General features: G+C 41.0%; 1 protein-coding gene across 1 annotated transcript in view; it reads right to left on the reverse strand.

The window, feature by feature from the left end:
* LOC117823771 (exostosin-1) overlaps positions 1-19228 on the reverse strand; it is a 316856-nt gene that overhangs the window by 32905 nt on the left and 264723 nt on the right. The window contains exons 7-9 of the mRNA XM_034699001.1: positions 16950-17082; positions 10942-11060; positions 10622-10717 (exon numbers count right to left, since the gene is read on the reverse strand). Coding sequence (XP_034554892.1) covers positions 10622-10717; positions 10942-11060; positions 16950-17082 — 348 coding nt within the window. The remainder of the gene's footprint in view (positions 1-10621; positions 10718-10941; positions 11061-16949; positions 17083-19228) is intronic.

Below are 19228 nucleotides of genomic sequence, written 5' to 3' on the forward strand. Positions count from 1 at the left end.
ATAAACACCACTGTTGACACTTTGAAACATCATAACAGCTGATGTCACCTGAACCACGTCACTGTCTGAAACCTGCCTGTCCAAAGTGACAGCCCAGCCCCCCACCCTCGTCCTCGCCCTCGTCCTCAGGCTGGTGTCAATTCATCTCTGCCTCTGGACCGAGATTAGATCCCACTGAGATCTCTGGCAGCTCAATGGTCTGAACCTTATCTCTGTGGCTCTCCTTCCCCCTGTTTCCTCTCCTCTTTATATTTGCCATGACTCCTGCTGCTTCAAGTGGACCCTTTGGAGATACCAGGTGAGTCTTTATGTTGCTGATATATCTAGATGGCTGTAAATTGCAGTTAAAAGTCAAAGACCACACTGCTGTCTGGAACAGGATCATAAAGTATGGAGAGGTACTTTAAATCAGGAGGAACTTTCCCCTTTCTGATGTGTAAGAGGTTGTTTGAATTACCTTTCCAGTCTGATAAATAATAAATAAACTAAAGGATACTTTGAGGTCACTACTAGACTATCAATTGAACTCTAAATGCTGCTGCCCTGATCCTCTCTTCAATCAGGATTCAACATGAGCTCCTTTGACCTTTCAACTCTTCACTTCTTCTCCCTTTTGGTATCATTTAAATGCAAACCTAAGCAGTCAGCATCGATGTTTAAGATTAACGTATCAATATGAAATTGAGGGTCTGGAGCATGACACTCAATATAACATGGTGATGGATGAAAGTGCAATATAGTGGATATGTCATCAGTGATAGTGGGGATGAGAGCCAGGGGTCACTCCTCTGATAATATTGACGTGCGGGTCATAAACGCTGATCAGGCAGGATTTCACTTATCGCAGGGCAAAGCAATAACAGATCTGGTTCATCTGATCCCATCACCTCCCCCTGTGTTTGATCCAATACAGGGACATTTAAGCATGCACAATCCTGAGTCTTTAAGAAGGCTCCTCCCATATCAGAGTCAGGTACAGATACACAATCTCTGGGAATGGATTTGTAAACCATGTGCCCAGATTTGGAAATCGTGCACACCCATTGGATGGCACCCATGGATTTGTTATCTGTGCCCACTAATTATGATTGCATCCTCACCGATCACAAATCTGTACGCAGAGATTATAAACTGTGCACAAAGATTTTTTACATGGCTCCATTTTTTCTTGACCTGGCACCCCCCCCCCCCCCCCCCCCCGGGTCAAGTGCCATAACCAAGTCTGCAGTACTGACATTTAACCCCTTGGCGTACAGGACTTTTTCAGCATTCTGGGACTTATCACCAGCTGCCAGTCCCCCTTCCTGTCCTCTCCATATCACACTTAAGGCCAAATTCCACCAGATCCGTGTCCATTCCATACATCAGGGGTTCTCAAACTTTTGGAGCCAGGGACCCCTTACAGGTGAGAAAATTGTCCAAGGACCCCCTCATAATTGTAACACAGATGAAGCAGATTAGTGATGTGTCATGATCAAAAGCTCTGAGAGCCGATGCTTTATAGTGAATCAGAAGAGCCGGCTTGCATGGAGAGAGAGTCGGCTCCCAGTTTTTTCCTTTCGCTGCTTAGCTCTCACAGTGCTCAGCCCCAGCTCTGCTCACAGCAGAACTTTGTTTTGATTGGTCAGCATGGCGGCCATGCGGCCATGCGGCCAATCACATGTGAGGATATAGGATACAGGTGATGGAGGGGAGGCTGTGTATCGTTGCTTCATCTGTTCCTTCTGAGAGGGTTAGGGTTCTATTCAAAGACCGGGCAAATTCTCACTGAGAGGAGAAATCGGATCAGCCCATCAAAGCTGAGGCATCTGATTTTTCTCAATGCCAACCTGAAGACAATAATAATGTTTGCTCCAGTTTGGTTCTGGTTCTGGTTCTGTTTGCTTGAGTTGGTTCTGGTTTCGGCTCTGTTTGCTCAACTTTGGTTCTTGTTTGTGTTTACTTGAGTTGGTTATGGTTCTGTTTGGTTGAGTAGGTTCTGGTTCTGTTTGCTTGAGTTTGGTTCTGGTTCTGGTTCTGTTTGCTTGAGTTTGGTTCTGGTTCTGGTTCTGTTTGCTTGAGTTTGGTTCTTGTTTCTGTTTACTTGAGTTGGTTCTGGTTCTGTTTGCTTGAATTGGTTCTGGTTCTGTTTGCTTGAATTGGTTCTGGTTCTGTTTGCTTGGCTTGGTTCTGGTTCTGTTTGCTTGAGTTCGGTTCTGGTTCGGTTCTGGTTTGGTTTGCTTGAGTCTGGTTCGGTTCTGGTTCAATTCTGGTCTGGTTCTGGTTTGGTTCTGGTTCTGGTTCGGTTTGCTTGAATTGGTTCTGGTCCGGTTTGCTTGAGTTTGGTTCTGGTTCTGTTTGCTTGACTTGGTTCTGGTTCTGTTTGCTTTACCTGGTTCTGGTTCTGGTTCAATTCTGGTTTGGTTCTGGTTCGGTTCTGGTTCTGGTTCGGTTCTGGTTCGGTTTGGTTCTGGTTTGGTTCTGGTTTGGTTCTGGTTCTGGTTCGGTTTGCTTGAATTGGTTCTGGTTCGGTTTGCTTGAGTTTGGTTCTGGTTCTGTTTGCTTGACTTGGTTCTGGTTCTGTTTGCTTGACCTGGTTCTGTTTTCGGTTCTGTTTCGGTTCTGGTTCGGTTCTGGTTTGGTTTGCTTGAGTCTGGTTCGGTTCTGGTTCAATTCTGGTTTGGTTCTGGTTCTGATTGGGTTCTGGTTGGGTTCTGGTTCTGTTTGCTTGAGTTTGGTTCTGGTTCTGTTTGCTTAAATTTAGTTCTGTTTCTAACCCTAACCCTAACCCTAACCCTAATCCTAACCCTAATCATAACCCTAATCCTAACCCTAACCCTAATCACAACCCTAACCCTAATCCTAACCCTAATCATAACCCTAATCCTAACCCTAATCATAACCCTAATCCTAACCCTAATCCTAACCCTAACCCTAATCCTAACCCTAACCCTAACCCTAACCCTAACCCTAATCCTAACCCTAACCCTAACCCTAACCCTAATCCTAACCCTAACCCTAATCCTAACCCTAACCCTAACCCTAATCCTAACCCTAACCCTAATCACAACCCTAACCCTAACCCTAATCCTAACCCTAACCCTAATCACAACCCTAACCCTAATCCTAATCCTAACCCTAACCCTAACCCTAATCCTAACCCAAACCCACCAGATCGTATTTCACTTTAACTACAACAACAAACCGTCATGATGAGTGGAGCCAGGCCTGGAGTCAACAGGTCGGAGGTTTTCAGAGGACCAGAAAGACAACATGGATGAGGAGAGGAGGAGGAGAATCCTTGATGCAGTAATTACCACAGGAAAACCTGGGTCACATGACTCCAGCTGGAAACATATGTTGTGGGAAATGTAAAAATAAGGTGTTGTTAGCTATGTGCAGTTTATAACTTCATCTAACCCTAACCCTAAGGCATCAGGAAACAGATATAAAGAGATATTTAGTTTTGTTGCTGATGTCTCCTTTGTTTTTGTAGGTCATAAAAAGGTATCAGGATACATTTCAGTCTGCCTAAAATTACCCACTGGAGCTTTAACCAGTGTGGTCAGGTGTATTTCAAGGCTGTGATTATCCTCACAGGCGTTCAAAGTTATACTGGCTGATTTAACCTCTCCACATGCCCGTGTGTGGATGTGTTTGACTGTTACTTCTGTCACACCTGTTAGGATGGGAAAAGTGACACCTATTTTTTTACCCCCCAAATGAACCTTTGAGGAGGTTAAACCATTTAAAATATCAAACACCTGTGTAGGAGTCGAGAGTTTTACTGGCTCCCTTCCTGAGAACTGTCTCTGTTCTCATAACACAACTGCTGGCATTAATATTAACAGTGTTTAGTGCCGCCATCTGGTTCAGGCCCATCGCCAAGCGGGGGCTTTGAGGTGCGATGACCCCCCGTTACACTCCCCTCTGAGCCCAAAATTAATTTTCAGGTAGAAGAAAAACAATCAACCCACTACCAGTTTCTGCATCAAGTGCAGAGTGAGGAAGTCAGTATGAATATTGAGCTAGTGCTGAGAGGAGGCCACACAGAGACAGCTCATCATACCACACCTCAGACTTAAAGTGACCGTGTTACGCTCATTTTAAGATTTATATTTTCATTCTGTGAAACCTCTGTCATACCTTTGCCTGATTAACATTTGAAAAACCTCATTATTTATCCCCATCTGGTGTCTGAAACCCTCAGTTCAGCCTCAGTCTGACACAGGACATTTCAGGCACTGTCTCTTTAAGGCCCTCCTGCCTACTAGCCCAGTTTCTGATTGGCCAGCTCTCTGGAAGTCTTAGAATGTGGGTGTGTCCTTGTCTTATTGTGTCAGCGGCATACGACCATATTTGGGCATGTGTTCATTAATGGTGTTTTTTTGTCCTGGAATGCCCACAACATTGATTTCAGAGTACTTCTAACCAGTTTTTAAAAGCCCTGTATTCTTATTGTTGCTTTTATTTAAGGGAATTTTACAAGGAACACATACAAAGAGGTAAGAAATGTAGATCTGGAAATTGTACACTTGAAAAAATGAGCGCGTGCACGACATAAAGTGTACCAGGAAACAACTAGGAAAACATAAACTACTGGTGCAAGAGTCAGATCTGGATGATGACTGTATCAAGGTTTATCTCAGACTCAACAGGGTCCAATTTAGGTCATTATGGAAAAGATCGGCATAGCACAAATGCAGGCCAATTTCATGGAGAACATCAACTACTGGTACAAGTAGTGTTGTAGTACTCCAGATCGGTCTTGGTCTCGAGACCGGTCTTGAGACTACATATTTAAAGTCTCGGTCAGATGCTCGGAAGGTTAAACTGACAATGACGAAAACAGAACCTTGTTTGTTGCTGTTAATTGTATTTAAACAAACCTAAATAAAATAAACAGAAGTCCTTTATTTTGTTAACTCTCATGGTGATTTTTCATTGATTTATATGGTCTTGGTCTTGACTCTGTCTTGATCCCTAAATATCTTGGTCTTGTCTTGGTCTCGGTGCACTCTGTTCTCGGTCATGTCATGGACCCGGTTAATGTGGTCTTGACTACAACACTAGGTACAAGAAGTCAGATCTGGATGATGACTGTTTTAAGGTTTATTTCAGACTCATCAGGGTCTAATTTAGGTCATTATGGAAAAGATCGGCAAAGCACAAATGCAGACCAACAGAAATGCTCACATGTATACTAGGTGTTAGTATTTTCAATGCAGGCTACATTTAGCTGCACCAAAAAGCATTGCGGCTCTTCAAATTTTGCAAAAGTGAAGCTCACCTAGCAGCAAGAAGTGGCGCACAATTGTAAGTATTACATTTTTGATGCTAACTAGCTACCTGTTTAAGTAACAAATGCTAATATTCTGTTGTGGAATTCTATAAATGGCCTGACAGGTGTGCTAGCTTAGCCATCATAGCTCGGATCAGGAATAAATACTTGATGGAGACTTGATGTAGACATCAGATGCCGAAAAGGCATGTAAACAGCATGCAAACTGTGAAGATAGCAGGTAGTACACGGTAATCCGCCCTCTTTAAAGCCTGATTTGGCACATGACCATATATGGGCTCACTTTAAAGCTGCATTGTGCAATCTGGTGCTATCCACTCTCACCAGCATGTAAAAATGGTATGCCAGAAAGTTTTACCATAGCTTTCCATGGAGCTTGTAATCTCTCAGCCTGGGCTATATTTCTAAAAAATGGCTTTATATACAATAGAAAAGTTACATAGTGTAGCTTTAAGTGCAGCACTTTATTAAATACACCAATCTACGTTTCATCACTGATACTCAAGAGTAAACATCATGGAAAACAACTCATTTAATGCTAATTAGGCAGTGTTTATTCACAGCTATTTAAAGGAGAACTTCAGAGACAGCTATAGCAGTAACGTACTGTGGATTTGACTGAGTTATTTGTGTGCTGATTTAATTCTAATGAAGTTCTATTTCAGGATTAAACTGTCTCCTGATGGTAAGAGAAGCCTGGAGTGTGACTTTATCAGTGTTTTCATTCGCAGTATTCCTGAGTATTGTTCTGTCTGCACACAAACACAAACACACAAACACACACAGGACTGTTATATGATATCTTCACACCACTAAAGTTGTTTCTACCTCTCTCTCTGAGCCCTCAGACTCCGCCCCCACATGTGCCAGTCTCTGTCTAATCCCGAGGCTTTGAGATCTAATTGCTTCTGTTTGCTGTCATGTAAATGTGTCCTCCTTGTAATCCAGCAGCATTTCCACTGGTGTCTCTGAGGCAATATGCATGTGTGTGCGTGTGTGTGTGTGTGTGTGTGTTTCAACTCAAAATCCAACCAGTGTCAAAATCCAGTGTCCATGGTCCCATAATTAGTCATGTGGTGTGTTGTCATTCAGCACAGACAGACACTCTTCAGTGTATTTCATTCCAGTCACACTCCCTGTTTGTTCCCACACTAATAACTCTTCACACACTATCACACACCCATGTGTCACATCAGAGCACAGCAGCAGAGTTATATGATGTTGGTTACGGTTGTATGAACTCTAATGCTGGGAAGATTCACTCCATTAGAGAGCTTTTACTTTGTTTAGGGGCCAAACAAGAGAAGTTTACTGCCTCATCTGAGAGACCAGATCAGGCTGACCTCAAAGACTTTAAGGGAGTACAGGTTTGCAATGTGTCAAAGGTGTAAAAGTAAACACTCCACAGGACACTAGTCATGTTAACAGTTGGCAGTAGCTGTAATTGGCACGGGGTTGAGGTGCTGCTAGTAGTGGGCACTGGCAGCGTCTGTCTCAATGCCAGTGTTTTTGTGACGCAGCAACGCGGCATGTATGTTCTTATTTTAAAACCCACATCTGAATCAACTGTTACTAATGTTTTCTTCTTCTTTCACTATTTAATGCAGTGAGCATTCTTCTTCTTGCGTTATCAATGTGGCTTGCATTCTTCTTCCTTTATTTAATGCAGTTAGCAAACTGTTTTAGACGGGCTCCAACCACCAGCAGGCAGGAATACCATTTTAAAGCCAGGAACCGGTAAAGACATTGAACATTTTTATTCTTAATATGGGATAATATTTGCATTAGCTCATCAATTTGAACAAAATAACTGAATATTTGAGTATTTGAAAAATCATGACCAATCTCTAGTAGTTAGGCTCATGTTTTCACACATTTAATAGATCATATTTAATTAGTGGATAGCTTTCAAATTGGACAATAACTCCAATCTTTAGCAAGTATGACGATCATCAGCTCTCTCACTGGCTTGTGCATTCTCTACCTGAGGTGTATTTCTTACACTTTCTTCATACAATCGTTGTCAGGAGACCATTCTTCAAAGTTCAGACAATATTTACCATCAAAATACTGCTAGAGAGCAATCTTGCTTCAGAACCTGAATGAAGGTTTTTCGGTAACACTTTATATTAACTACACCCTTTTAAGCATTAATTAAGCATTAATTAATACTTAACTCATCATCTGTAAAGCATTGTTCATACATTAATACTCATTTATATATCATGTACAAACACAGTTATAAATGTTTTATTATTCATGAATATGACTCTATAATGTGTTAACTAACTCTTTGTTCATACTTTAAAAATGATGGATTCACCAAATACAAATGAGCTATTATGGTCATTATAAACCAGTTATAAACACATTTACAGGTTATGATTCTAACATTTAGTAAGGGTTAGTGAACACCTTATTACATAGCAAATTATGATTAATTAAGGTAGTCACAAAGGACTTATAAGCTGCTTGTTCATGGTTTTGTGAGCTGAACTAAAGTGAGGACTTTTTATGCTTTACAAATAATTCATTAATGAGATTTAAGACCAGCAGCACCTTAAAACACAGAATCCAAGTTATTGTTCAGTTTTGCAGCTGCATTTTAACTTGTGTTTACAAATGGTTTCATACAGCCAGAGTTTAAATGTTACTGTGTCCTTTTATATAGTTGATATGTCATATTTTATTTGAGTTTTTCCACTGTGAGCACTAGTGATGTGTCGGTCGCGAACGATCCGGCTCTAAGAGTCGGCTCTTTGAAGTGAACGACGGGAGCCGGCTCCTGACTGGGAGACGTTTTTTTTTATTTTTCTCGTCTTTTTCTGTTAAAGCCTCACGTGATTGGTCAGGACATATGGTGGCGTCTTGACCAATCACGTGTCTACATTGAGCAGAACGGGGTGGGGAGGGGTTACAGACACACACAACACAGTGAGCATACAAACACGAGGGAGGGAGGGAGAACATGCACGACAGACAGAGAACGCACTGGAAAGGTGAGAAAACAAGTGACTGCAGGAAACACAGTAAACTTTAGACACAGTTCAATGGCATAGACAGTTTAAAGGCAGAGTGTAGACTGTGCAAGGTGAAAGTGTCATCAATCAGGGTCCACAAAAAACATGCAAAGGTACATTGGAAGTGTCTGTGAAGGATCTCAGTCCTCCAGGTCATGGACATTAGAACTGTTTATCCATCAGTGCAATAAGTGAAGAATAAAGACAGTGAAGGGAACCTGCTGTTAATGAAGGTGTTTAAAAGTTTATAAATAATATACGTACAATCAGAGATTGGACCTTTTTGTCTAATTGTGATGGGTCTTGTTTTCGTACTTTGTAATACATTTTTGTAGCACTCTGCTCCATGTTGAGTATATAAAGAAAGCCTCATAAATAATACACATTTGATATAATGTATGTTTTTTTTTTTACATTAGTAACTCATTTTACATATAATTTTACATTATTTTAGGTCATACATTAATTTAAGCAAGAAAAAATCTGAGGAGCCACTTGGGAGCCGAAAGAGCCGGCTCTTTGTAGTGAGCCGATCCAAAAGAACCGGCTCTTTAAAAAGAGCCGGAATTCCCATCACTAGTGAGCACTTTAAGTTTGAGAGATTTTCTTTTTCAGTTGCAGAGTATTTTAAATTCATATGAAGAGTTATTTTGATAAACACGGTTTTATGCAGAGGTTGTTTCCTTTTACTAAATGCAAGTTTAAGTCCATGTGTTGTGTCTGTTTCCTTATTCTGTTGAATCAATATCTGTGACTTTATCTGTGTTTTAAGGTGCTGCTGGTCTTAAATCTCATTAATGAATTCTTTGTAAAACATAAAAAGTCCTCACTTTAGATCAGCTCACAAAACCATGAACAAGCAGCTTATAAGTCCTTTGTGACTACCTTAATTAATCATAATTTGCTATGTAATAAAGTGTTCACTAACCCTTACTAAATGTTAGAATCATAACCTGTAAATGTGTTTATAACTGGTTTATAATGACCGTGATAGCTCATTTGTATTTGGTGAATCCATCATATATAAAGTATGAACAAAGAGTTAGTTAACACATTATAGAGAGTCATATTCATGAATAATAAAACATTTATAACTGTGTTTGTACATGATATATAAATGAGTATTAATGTATGAACAATGCTTTACAGATGATGAGTTAAGTATTAAGTAATGCTTAATTAATGCTTAAAAGTGTGTAGTTAATATAAAGTGTTACCGGTTTTTCCCTTGGTTTTAATTTGAAATCAGGACTTCTCATGATTAAATCCCTCTTTTCCAGGATCCTGTGTCCAGATCCGATCACCCCAAAAAGTTCAACACACGTTACTTTTAGAGAGATGGAAGTCTTTGTCTTTCATATAATGAGGAAGAATTTGCACCACAGCTGAACTTGTAAAAAGCCATTCTGGTGTCATAGGGGGCTGCAACTAAGAAGACCTTCAAAAACATTATGATATAAAACTTGACCTCCCTTGGTAGAGATGTGAACACGTGCACAAAAACATGCAAGAACTCAGATGCCTTTAACCCCTCTATAGTCTTGGAGACAACCCACATCACTCCGATTCTATCTTCCCTACATTGGCTTCCAGTTAAATTTAGGATTCATTTTAAAGTTCTCGTTTTCGTGTATAGAGCTCTGCATGGTCAGGCTCCTGAATACATCGCCGACCGGCATGCTCCACCCCTACCTTACCAGTAGGCCACTCAGGTCTTCTGACCAGGGCTTGCTGGTTGTCCCCCGAGCGCGCTTAAGAACAAAAGGTGACCGTGCTTTTGAAGTTGTGGCACCGACATTGTGGAACGCTCTTCCTGTAAATGTCCGTTCTGCTATATCTGTTGTCGCCTTTAAAAAACTTGTGAAGACACATTTATTTAAACAGGCCTTCGACTCACTGTTCACACTAATGTTCTATTTATGCTATTGTCTGTTTCTTTTAATGTGTTGGATATTTTCCTGTGAAGCACTTTGTGATTTTATTCTGTGAAAGGTGCTATACTAAATAAAATTTACTTACTTACTTTTCGGTATTGATTGAATTCAACTCACTCTTCTCTGCATGGAATCTGCATACTAAACTTTATTGTCCTGATCTGAACACCACATCTCTAATGTGTGTTTCACCCTTTGTTTTTTAATGTCTCAAAGTTTGTGTTGTGTGTTTTGAGGACAGCTGGTTAAGTGAAATGTTTAGTGTGAACTCCAAAAAGTACCTTTAAGCAAATGTGTTTTTATAAAGGGAGGGATAAATGTCTTCCCTGCAAAGCACCAAAGTGTCCTTTAATACATAATGGATGCAAAAAGCCGGCAGCTGTTACCTTGGTCTGTCCTTCGATGACAGAGAGAGGCACGCTGGTGGAGGGCCACTTGTTCCGAGGAGGTAAAGGCTTGTCGCAGTTCCATAAAACCACGATCTGCACGGGACGAGAGACACAGCAGCAGACTGAAATAACTCAACTGTATTCATCCAAATCAGGATTTTATCACCTACAAATATCACAAATGAACACCTTTAACATAAAACATTCCTGTCTCTGCAGTGGCCCTTGCTCTGACTGGTTATATTGCACACTGCTAGCTTTCTTTCCCCGTGTTGCAGCAGCATTAAACCACAGAGATCTGCAGACAAACTCCCCACCTGTGCACAGAACTTGGACTTGGCTACAGCGATGATGAGCTTCACCACGGGGGAGATCTGAGCCTGCAGAGGAGTCACCGTGTGGATCACAGCTGTGAACTGCGGCGAGGGGCTCTTACCTGCACACACACACAAACACACAGACACACACAAACATGTATTTCAGAAACAGCTGTCATGGCTAACCTGTGTGTTGGTTTTTAACACATACTCATGCAGATGTAGCTCTCTGTGCTGCACCCATCATTAATCTCTCTGACAGAAATTAAACCCCTGGTCACCCTGACTGAGCGTGAGTAAACACATCTGATCCAGCAGCTTTGAGCGTCTCTGTTAGTCAACTGTGAATTATGCTGATTTAGTCCTATAAAAGAGTAATTGTATTTTTTATAGACTCACAATAAAACAGCCTTTCGTGAGTAACTTTTTAACATTTTATTGCAGCAAACGAACGAACGAACGAACGAATGAAGCAAACTGGACAAAAAGGGGGAATTATGGAGCAGAACCAAAGTTTAAATTACCACCTTCAATAAATGATCCCAGCGTTGAGTCGAACGGGTAAAAAGGGTGAGGAAATTGATTCACTGTGGCAGCCTGTGCCAAAGAAAAGTGTCAATACCACACAGCATCAGCTTTTATTCTCTGAGAGTATATTTTTATGCTGCAATAAAGGATTATGTTCTATGTCTGTAACTTTAAACAGCTGTACTTACAACTAAAGCTCGTTTATCTTTATTATAGGGCTCAGAATAAAGACATGAACTGAACTTATCACCTGCTAGCTTCTCTTCACTGGCTCCCAATAAAATGTAGAATAGAATTTAAAATCCTTCTTTTAACCTGCAAAGCCCATAAAAATCAGGCACCCTCGTATCTTAAAGAGCTCATAGTGCCCTATTACCCCTCTAGAACTCTACGCTCCCAACATGCAGGCTTGCTAGTTGTACCTAAAATCTCTAAAAGTAGTATGGGAGGTAGAACCTTCAGTTATCAGGCCCCTCTCCTTTGGGATCATCTACCAGTCAGGGTGCGGGAGGCAGACACCCTCTCCACTTTTAAGAGTAGGCTTAAAACTTTCCTTTTTGACAAAGCTTATAGTTAGAGCTGGATCAGGCTTGGACCAGCTTTTGTCATGCTGCTATAGGCCTAGACTGCCGGGGGAACTGGCACACTGACAAACTGGGATCCTAGCTCACCCCCTTCCCCCCAACCCCCTCGTCACTTACTTTAACTCTGCCTGTTCCATTAAAGTTACTAACCATAGACCTTTCTGGAGTCCCTGAGCTCCATTGTCTCGTCGTAGATTCCTCTGAGCTGCCGTAGACATCCTCCTGATACGGACGTGCTGGACTCCAGCGGCAACAGCTTCTACGACTCGTCTCATCACCATCACCTCTCTCTCTTACTCCCCTCTATCTGTCTTTCCAGACCCAACTCGGTCGAGGCATGATGGCTGTCTAACATGAGTCTGGTTCTGCCTGAGGTTTCTGCCTGTTAAAAGGAAGTTTTTCCTCGCCACTGTAACTAGCTAAATACTGCGATGTGCAATGCTCATGATGGATTAAGGTGGGGTCAGACTGAGTCTTACCCTGTCTTGAAGTTGGGTCTCTGTTCATAAATTGACATAGAGCGGTCTAGACCTCCTATGTTTGTAAAAGCGTCTTGAGATAACGTTTGTTGTGATTTGGCGCTATACAAATAAAGATTGATTGATTGATTGATTGCTAAGTGAGTACTAATGTTGGTTTGCTTTGATGACAAGATCTCCCTTTAAATGTTCCTCATGTGTCCCAAAGAAGCACCGGCCAGAGAGCTTTTTGTCTTTATGTCCCTAAACTCTCTAGACATTAAAATGCCGAGCTCTTAGGGAGTTTTTAGAAGTAAACGAAAGATTTAACATTTTAATCTTGCTTTTATTTAGATTAATGTAATTTTTGGCCCTGGACTGCATTATTATAATCATCAATATTTATCTTATTATTTGGTTATCTATTTATTTCTTGTATTTATCTGATCTTTTTAACTTTAACTGATTTGTAATTTTCTTTCCCTTTATGTATTTTATTAATTCAACTATGTTGATTTATTTATTTTCTATTAGTATTTTTTATGATAACCATCTTCCACCTTTTTTCCGTCTTTTATTATTTTACCCATTTCTGTTGTTTTCTCTATCTCTGATCTTTTGTGAAGCTGTCTGGCTTTTAATTTGGAGTCATTTATTTTTAACCCTGGACTTTATTATTATAATCATTGTTTTAACAACATTTATTCATCTTATTTATTTAGTTATCTAATTATTTATTGTATTTATCTGATCTTTTTAACTTTATATGATTTTAATTTTATTAATTTAACTGTATTGATTTTATTTTACTTTTATGCATTTTTTTTTATCACCAACTTCTATCCTTTTTTTTGCCTTTTGTTATTTGACTTAAAAAAAAAAAAATTAAGTTACATTTTTTGAACATTTTCACCTTTAATGGATAGGACAGGTGAAGAGAGACAGGAAACTTAGGGGAGTAGAGAGGGAGGGAAGACATGCAGCAAATAGTCAAGTCTGGGAGTCAATCTCACGACTGCTGCAACAAGGGCTATAGCCTCTGTATGTGGGGCGTGCTTTGACCGCTAGGCCATCGGAACCACAAGACTTACCTTTTTAATCTGGCTTTTAATTTGGAGTCATTTATTTTTAGCCCTGGGCTGCATTATTCTAATCATTATTTTAACAACATTTACTTATCTTATTTATTTATTATTGATATTTATTTATTCATTTAACTTTAACTGATTTCTAATTTTTATTTCTACCCTTACGTATTTAATTGATTTTATTAAATGTATTAGTATTTTTTCTTCATTAATTTCTTCATATTCAGTTTATTTGCTCACTTCAGTGTTTGACAACACAACATCTATGATACACATCTTTTCAAAGTATGTACTCACTGTCCATGAACAAACAGGAGCAGGAAGATGAAAAACTTATAGTACCTTTCCTTCCCCTTAATCCCAACATAATCTAACACAAAATCAGATGGTCAACCCGTCAGTAATTTACTTTTCACAAAAAAATCAAACTGTAACAACATACATTGAAACAATCAAATGCAGATTTACTCGATTTTTTTAAGTTGTGTTTTGGGGCATTTTTGCTTGTATTGGATAGGAAAGCTGCAGAGAGACATAAAATGTGGGGAGTAAAGAGCGGGGGAAGACATGCAGCAAATGATAGAGGCCGGGAGTCAAACCTGCAACAGCTGCGGCAAGGACTATAGCCTCTGTATATGGGATATGTGCTTAGACCGCTAGGCCAACCGGGCCCCGGTGTGACGATATGTATCGTTGATTTAATAAGCTGTTTCACAAGATCACTACATAACACAGGGTTTTCCCTGCATGTTGAACTATAAGGAGGCCTCCTCAGCCTCCAATTTTTAAATCTGTAAATTGGGGCAAATAATGGAGCAAGAAATATAAACTGTGATTAAAAGCAGCAGATGCAGCCCTCGCCTCGTGCCAAGTGGTGGGTGGATTTGAGGGAAAGGGATTACACAGCCTCATGAATAAACAGAGCCGGAGTGCTCTTTGGTGATGCTCTATCCATCTCTCTGACACCTGGCCCTCTGAACAGACATCTCAGGTGGGCTGCAAGGTATTTCTGGAAGACCCAGGTCATCTCTTGTGGGGGGGACAGAGGCAGACTCTGGCCTTCTTTTCCACCTGAGAGCTCAATTACTCATGCTTCTTTAAATACCTAAATCTTCTCTGCAAATTACAACAGAGCAGTATTCGTGTCAGACATAAGTATTTCATATTTCATTATGAGTCATGTTATCCTTTATGTACTATTTAGTGAGGATCTAACCAATGACGCAATGCATTTTGGGAAGTGTAGGCCCCTGCACTTTTGGGGAATTGTGTGTACCGAAGTAGCAGTTTGCATATAAAGGCATTTAAAACCTCCAATGCATTCCTGTTTTTCAGCTTTACAACATATTTCTATATTTGCCATATCTGCAGATTCATACATATCTTTTTAAGCTCTTTGCAACCTTAACAAATCTGTCAATATATTTCTGTGACTTTATTCTAATTTATAGTGTAAAGAAGCTCTACACTTTATGCAACAGCAGCCCAACTTTTCTCAAACTCAAGTAAAGCCGGACCCGGAGTCATCAAATCAAGAAATGTGTTCAGCTCCTGAGGCCACAGGAGCGTCTGAGCAGTAAGTCAAACTTCTGCAAACTATCAGGCAGAAGTTGGAACTGCTTTGCCATCAAAAGTTATGGGGAGGTGGCAGAGTGAGACCGTCGCACACTCGGCATAGACGACAACTTATTCCCCGAGCAGCAGCGGAGATGGCAGCAGCTAAAATAGTGATTTACTGCGCTGGAATAAACCAAACTGCCCCATCTTTCCTTTCTATCCCTCAATCCCTCAGTTTTCTCTTCCCTCTAACCCTCGAGTCCACAACTCCTCCGAGAAAGACAAACATCGATCTGAGTTACAACCTCAGTCTGCGGGGAATCTTTCCTGTCTGCATGCAGATCTATACACACACCCACGAATACACACACTGAGACACAGGTCCATCTCTTCCTCTAACTTTGCCTGCAGCTTTACATTTCTGGACTTTGCTTAAACATAGAAATTTAAACATACCATCCATTGGATTGGCATTGATATTTCTGCTACTTAAAGCAGCCAGAAACAGCTGCCTGGTGTCAGAGGAAACTGTTAGCTCTAAAAACTCTGAAATCGCATGACTGCACTGACAAGAAAAGGCAAACATCAGATTATTGATCTCTGGAGTTTAGAAGAAACACTTCTGCAATTTGTGTGTGTCAAAGTAGGGGATGTTTATTCTAGGTTTATATAAAACATGTATTTCTAGTCTCCGTTTGTTCACATTTTTACCCCTGGATATATGGACAGCACTGACTTAAAGCTACAGTGAGGAGTTTTTCTGTTAACCTGAAATCAATGCTGATGCTTCTTTATGAGCTACAAAAGTAAACCAGACCATTAGCAACAAGATTTACTATTTAGTTATAATAATTTTTAATATCTGGAACTGTTGCTGAAGGGAAGTTGTCATGCAAAATGATTAACTGCAAGCAGCTGAAATATAATAATTTATATTTTTTTAGCATTTTCTGCAGAGGAGTCATTCACCTGAGTGTTGAAAACTGCAGGATTAAATTAAATGTTTTAAAAGATAACTTAAAAAAAAACAAGAGGGGTGCTGGGGACACTTAGACCTGGGGGTCTAAGTGTCCCACATACAGAGGCTATAGGTCCTCGTCGCAGAGGACGCCCGTTTGACTCCCGGCCACGACCATGTCCTGCATGTCCTCCCCCCTCTCTGCTCCCCACATTTCCTGTCTCTCTTCAGCTATCAAATAAAGGCAAAAAAGACCCCCAAAAAACAAGACAAATGTAATAAAAGAGGTACCACTTTGTCCACAGTGGGCGCCAAAACTGACACAAACAGGAGCTTACAGTGCTTTGATACTTTGTCTCTGCAGCTTCAACCACCTGCTCTCCAGCAGTCTGGAGCAGCTGCCCAACAGGTGGACTCTCTTGCTAGAAACCAGCCCCCCTCTGGTTCTACAGCTACCAGTCTGGCTTCACCAAAAATCTTAAAGCTGGGGTTGGTAGTCAGATTTAGAAACACTTTTTGTTATACTGGTTAAAATGATCTTCATGTCCCAAATGATTTTGAATCGGTCACGATCCTATTGTCGCGAATCAGTGGCATTCGTGCATGTGAGGTGGGGCGTCGTTTTGGAGGAGCTCCGAAAGGGAGTGAGGGAGGGGTTAGACGGAGTCCTGAGGAAATGCTTATTTCAAATTCATGCTAGTTTTCCGTGACTACCAACCCTAGCTTTTATTTCTTGAGAAAAGTTTTGGGGTTTAGATATTGGAGGTGTTCTTTAGTCCAATCTATCTACAGGAAGTGAAGGGCAAAGGGGATGGAGCGTAAGATCAGGACTTACCCAGCATGGCATAGTAAAAAGGGAACTGGGCGGGGTCAGCTGAGTACTGGGGGAGTGCATAGAGACCACCAGGTAGAGAATTCCACATCAACCGGTTTCTGGAAACCAGGGAGTCCACGCGGTCCTGGATGATCTGAGAAGACAAGAAACAACAGAAAGGTACAAATAAGAAAGATGTGAGGGAAACAATTTGTATTCATAATCTATGGATTACCAGAGCAAGCTTTCTCTGACCTGCATTCAAACTTAGAAGACACAATGTTTGGACCAGACCTATAACTTTTACATTCCTATTTTCTGTTTTCATTTCTGATCCAGAAACTCTAAAAAGGCCACATGTCTCTTTTTCAGCTGAACACAACCTCCCCATCACTCTTTCCCCTCCAGACATCCACTCATGTTTGGAAAGAAAAAGAACCAGTTGTTTATCTTCAGCCGCTGTGTGGGGAACTCTCCTGAAGGTGTAATGACTCCAAAAAAAAAAGAGAAAACTGCTTCACTTGGGGCATCAGCTCACTCCCAACATGAGGAGTCCATTAGCCATTTAGCTACTGTCATCCATCAGGCTTGTTAGCAAAGGTCAGGTTAGCTGGTTTAGTACTGTGAGGTCTTCAGGGGGCGGAGAGGAACCAGGCGACACAACTTTAACTGCTGCTGGGCCTCTGGACACACAAATGTCCTCAATCCAGAACAAATATGTCATTTGTCTTCTGTTGGACAGTGCTTCCTAGAGTGTGGGTTGCGGCCCCCTGATGGGCCAGAGGGGTACTGCAGATGGGCCAGGAAAGTCCAATTTACAGCCCCCCTGTGTCATTAAGCAACATCAATTACTGTAATGTCCACAGACTTCTTGGATTGACTGTGTGGACAAGTGGAAGTGCTTAATAGAAGTCTTGTGCAGGATCAGAGAAGGAGCTGGATCGCAACTGAGCAGATCCAGTGGAAGTTAACACATTGACTAGAATAGAAACCAAATTCAATGCCGGAGACAGATACGTTTAAATAACATCCTCTGATTACATTAACAACACAGACAATTAGTATCATTTTAACAACAAACAATAGAAGATTAGCTATCAGATATTTACAGAACACTTTCAGCATTTAGCCACAAGCATAGAGTTCAGGGCCTCCACACTCCAGTCCTTTCTGTAAATGTAAAGGTTGAGATTCCACATCTCTTGTTTATTATGTCTTTGTAATGTCGCTGTGTCAAATGCTTTAAAGAGCATCTGTATGCGTTGATGTCATTCGCCATGTTAGTTTTGATCATAGACTGTATAATAAATGGACGTAGTATCCGTGACGTCACCAATCTGTTTTAAAGCGCTGTTTTGAAGCCGATTGTCGGTGGGTGCTACATTGGAAATGCTGAACCCAACATAACTTCTGTCGAGCTACTGTGAGGTAAAGAGGCAGGCTTTGAGCCTTTTCACTAACAGCTACAGGGTGCCTGCCTGTAAATCAAGTCAGCCATGCCCTTATTTGGGCAAAACTTGGAAGTTAAATACCTTAAAAAATAAAGACTTATAGAAAATCTTGCCCCCCGTACAGTGTGTGCTGATAGAGAAGTTAGCTATTGAGACCTGAACCTGTTTTTTAACCAGGCTGTAAACATGTTTATTTCTGCTGTAAAGATCGTCTTCTTTGAATGGGTGTGTATGTGGTTTCCTGTGTTTCTGCAGCCAGCCTCAAGTGGACGCTCGATGAACTGCAGTTTTTTAGCACTTCTGCTTTGGCTTCATGTTTTAAGATCGGAGGTTGCCGCTTGGTTTTGATACGCTCTCATTAACGACATAATAGCAGAGAAACATAAAGAGTGTGTCAAGCTGTGTGCATTGAGAGAGGAAGAGCAAAGGCGTGTGTCTGTGTGAGGTTTGTTGCAAGGTAACTGGCGAGAGGCCCTGTGAGCCAATGAACAAACTCTTAGATGAGGTGAAGGATGAATAGCATTTTTAAGTGGTAAGATTTGGAAGTTGGGGAGAGGCTGCTGCAGTATCACCGTGGTATGACCATTCATCCCTAATTACAAGAAACAAGAAGAAGATGTGGGCTCTGGGATGTCACCCGTGGTCAGTGCAGGGCCATAGCTCATCTCCCAAGAGACAATGAGTGACTCCAATTAGCTGAAGTGACATTAAAAGGGGTGGCACAAAACATTTAGAGAACATTTGCAGTCGCATTGAAGAATGGTGGGAATGAAAGTGTGTTTGCAACAGTAACACAAAGTGAAAGCGGCACACAAACAGCATTTGTATTCTATCTTTTGGAGATGAGAG

The sequence above is a fragment of the Notolabrus celidotus genome, chromosome 13, assembly GCF_009762535.1.
Source record: "Notolabrus celidotus isolate fNotCel1 chromosome 13, fNotCel1.pri, whole genome shotgun sequence".
In the NCBI taxonomy this organism is placed as follows: domain Eukaryota; kingdom Metazoa; phylum Chordata; class Actinopteri; order Labriformes; family Labridae; genus Notolabrus; species Notolabrus celidotus.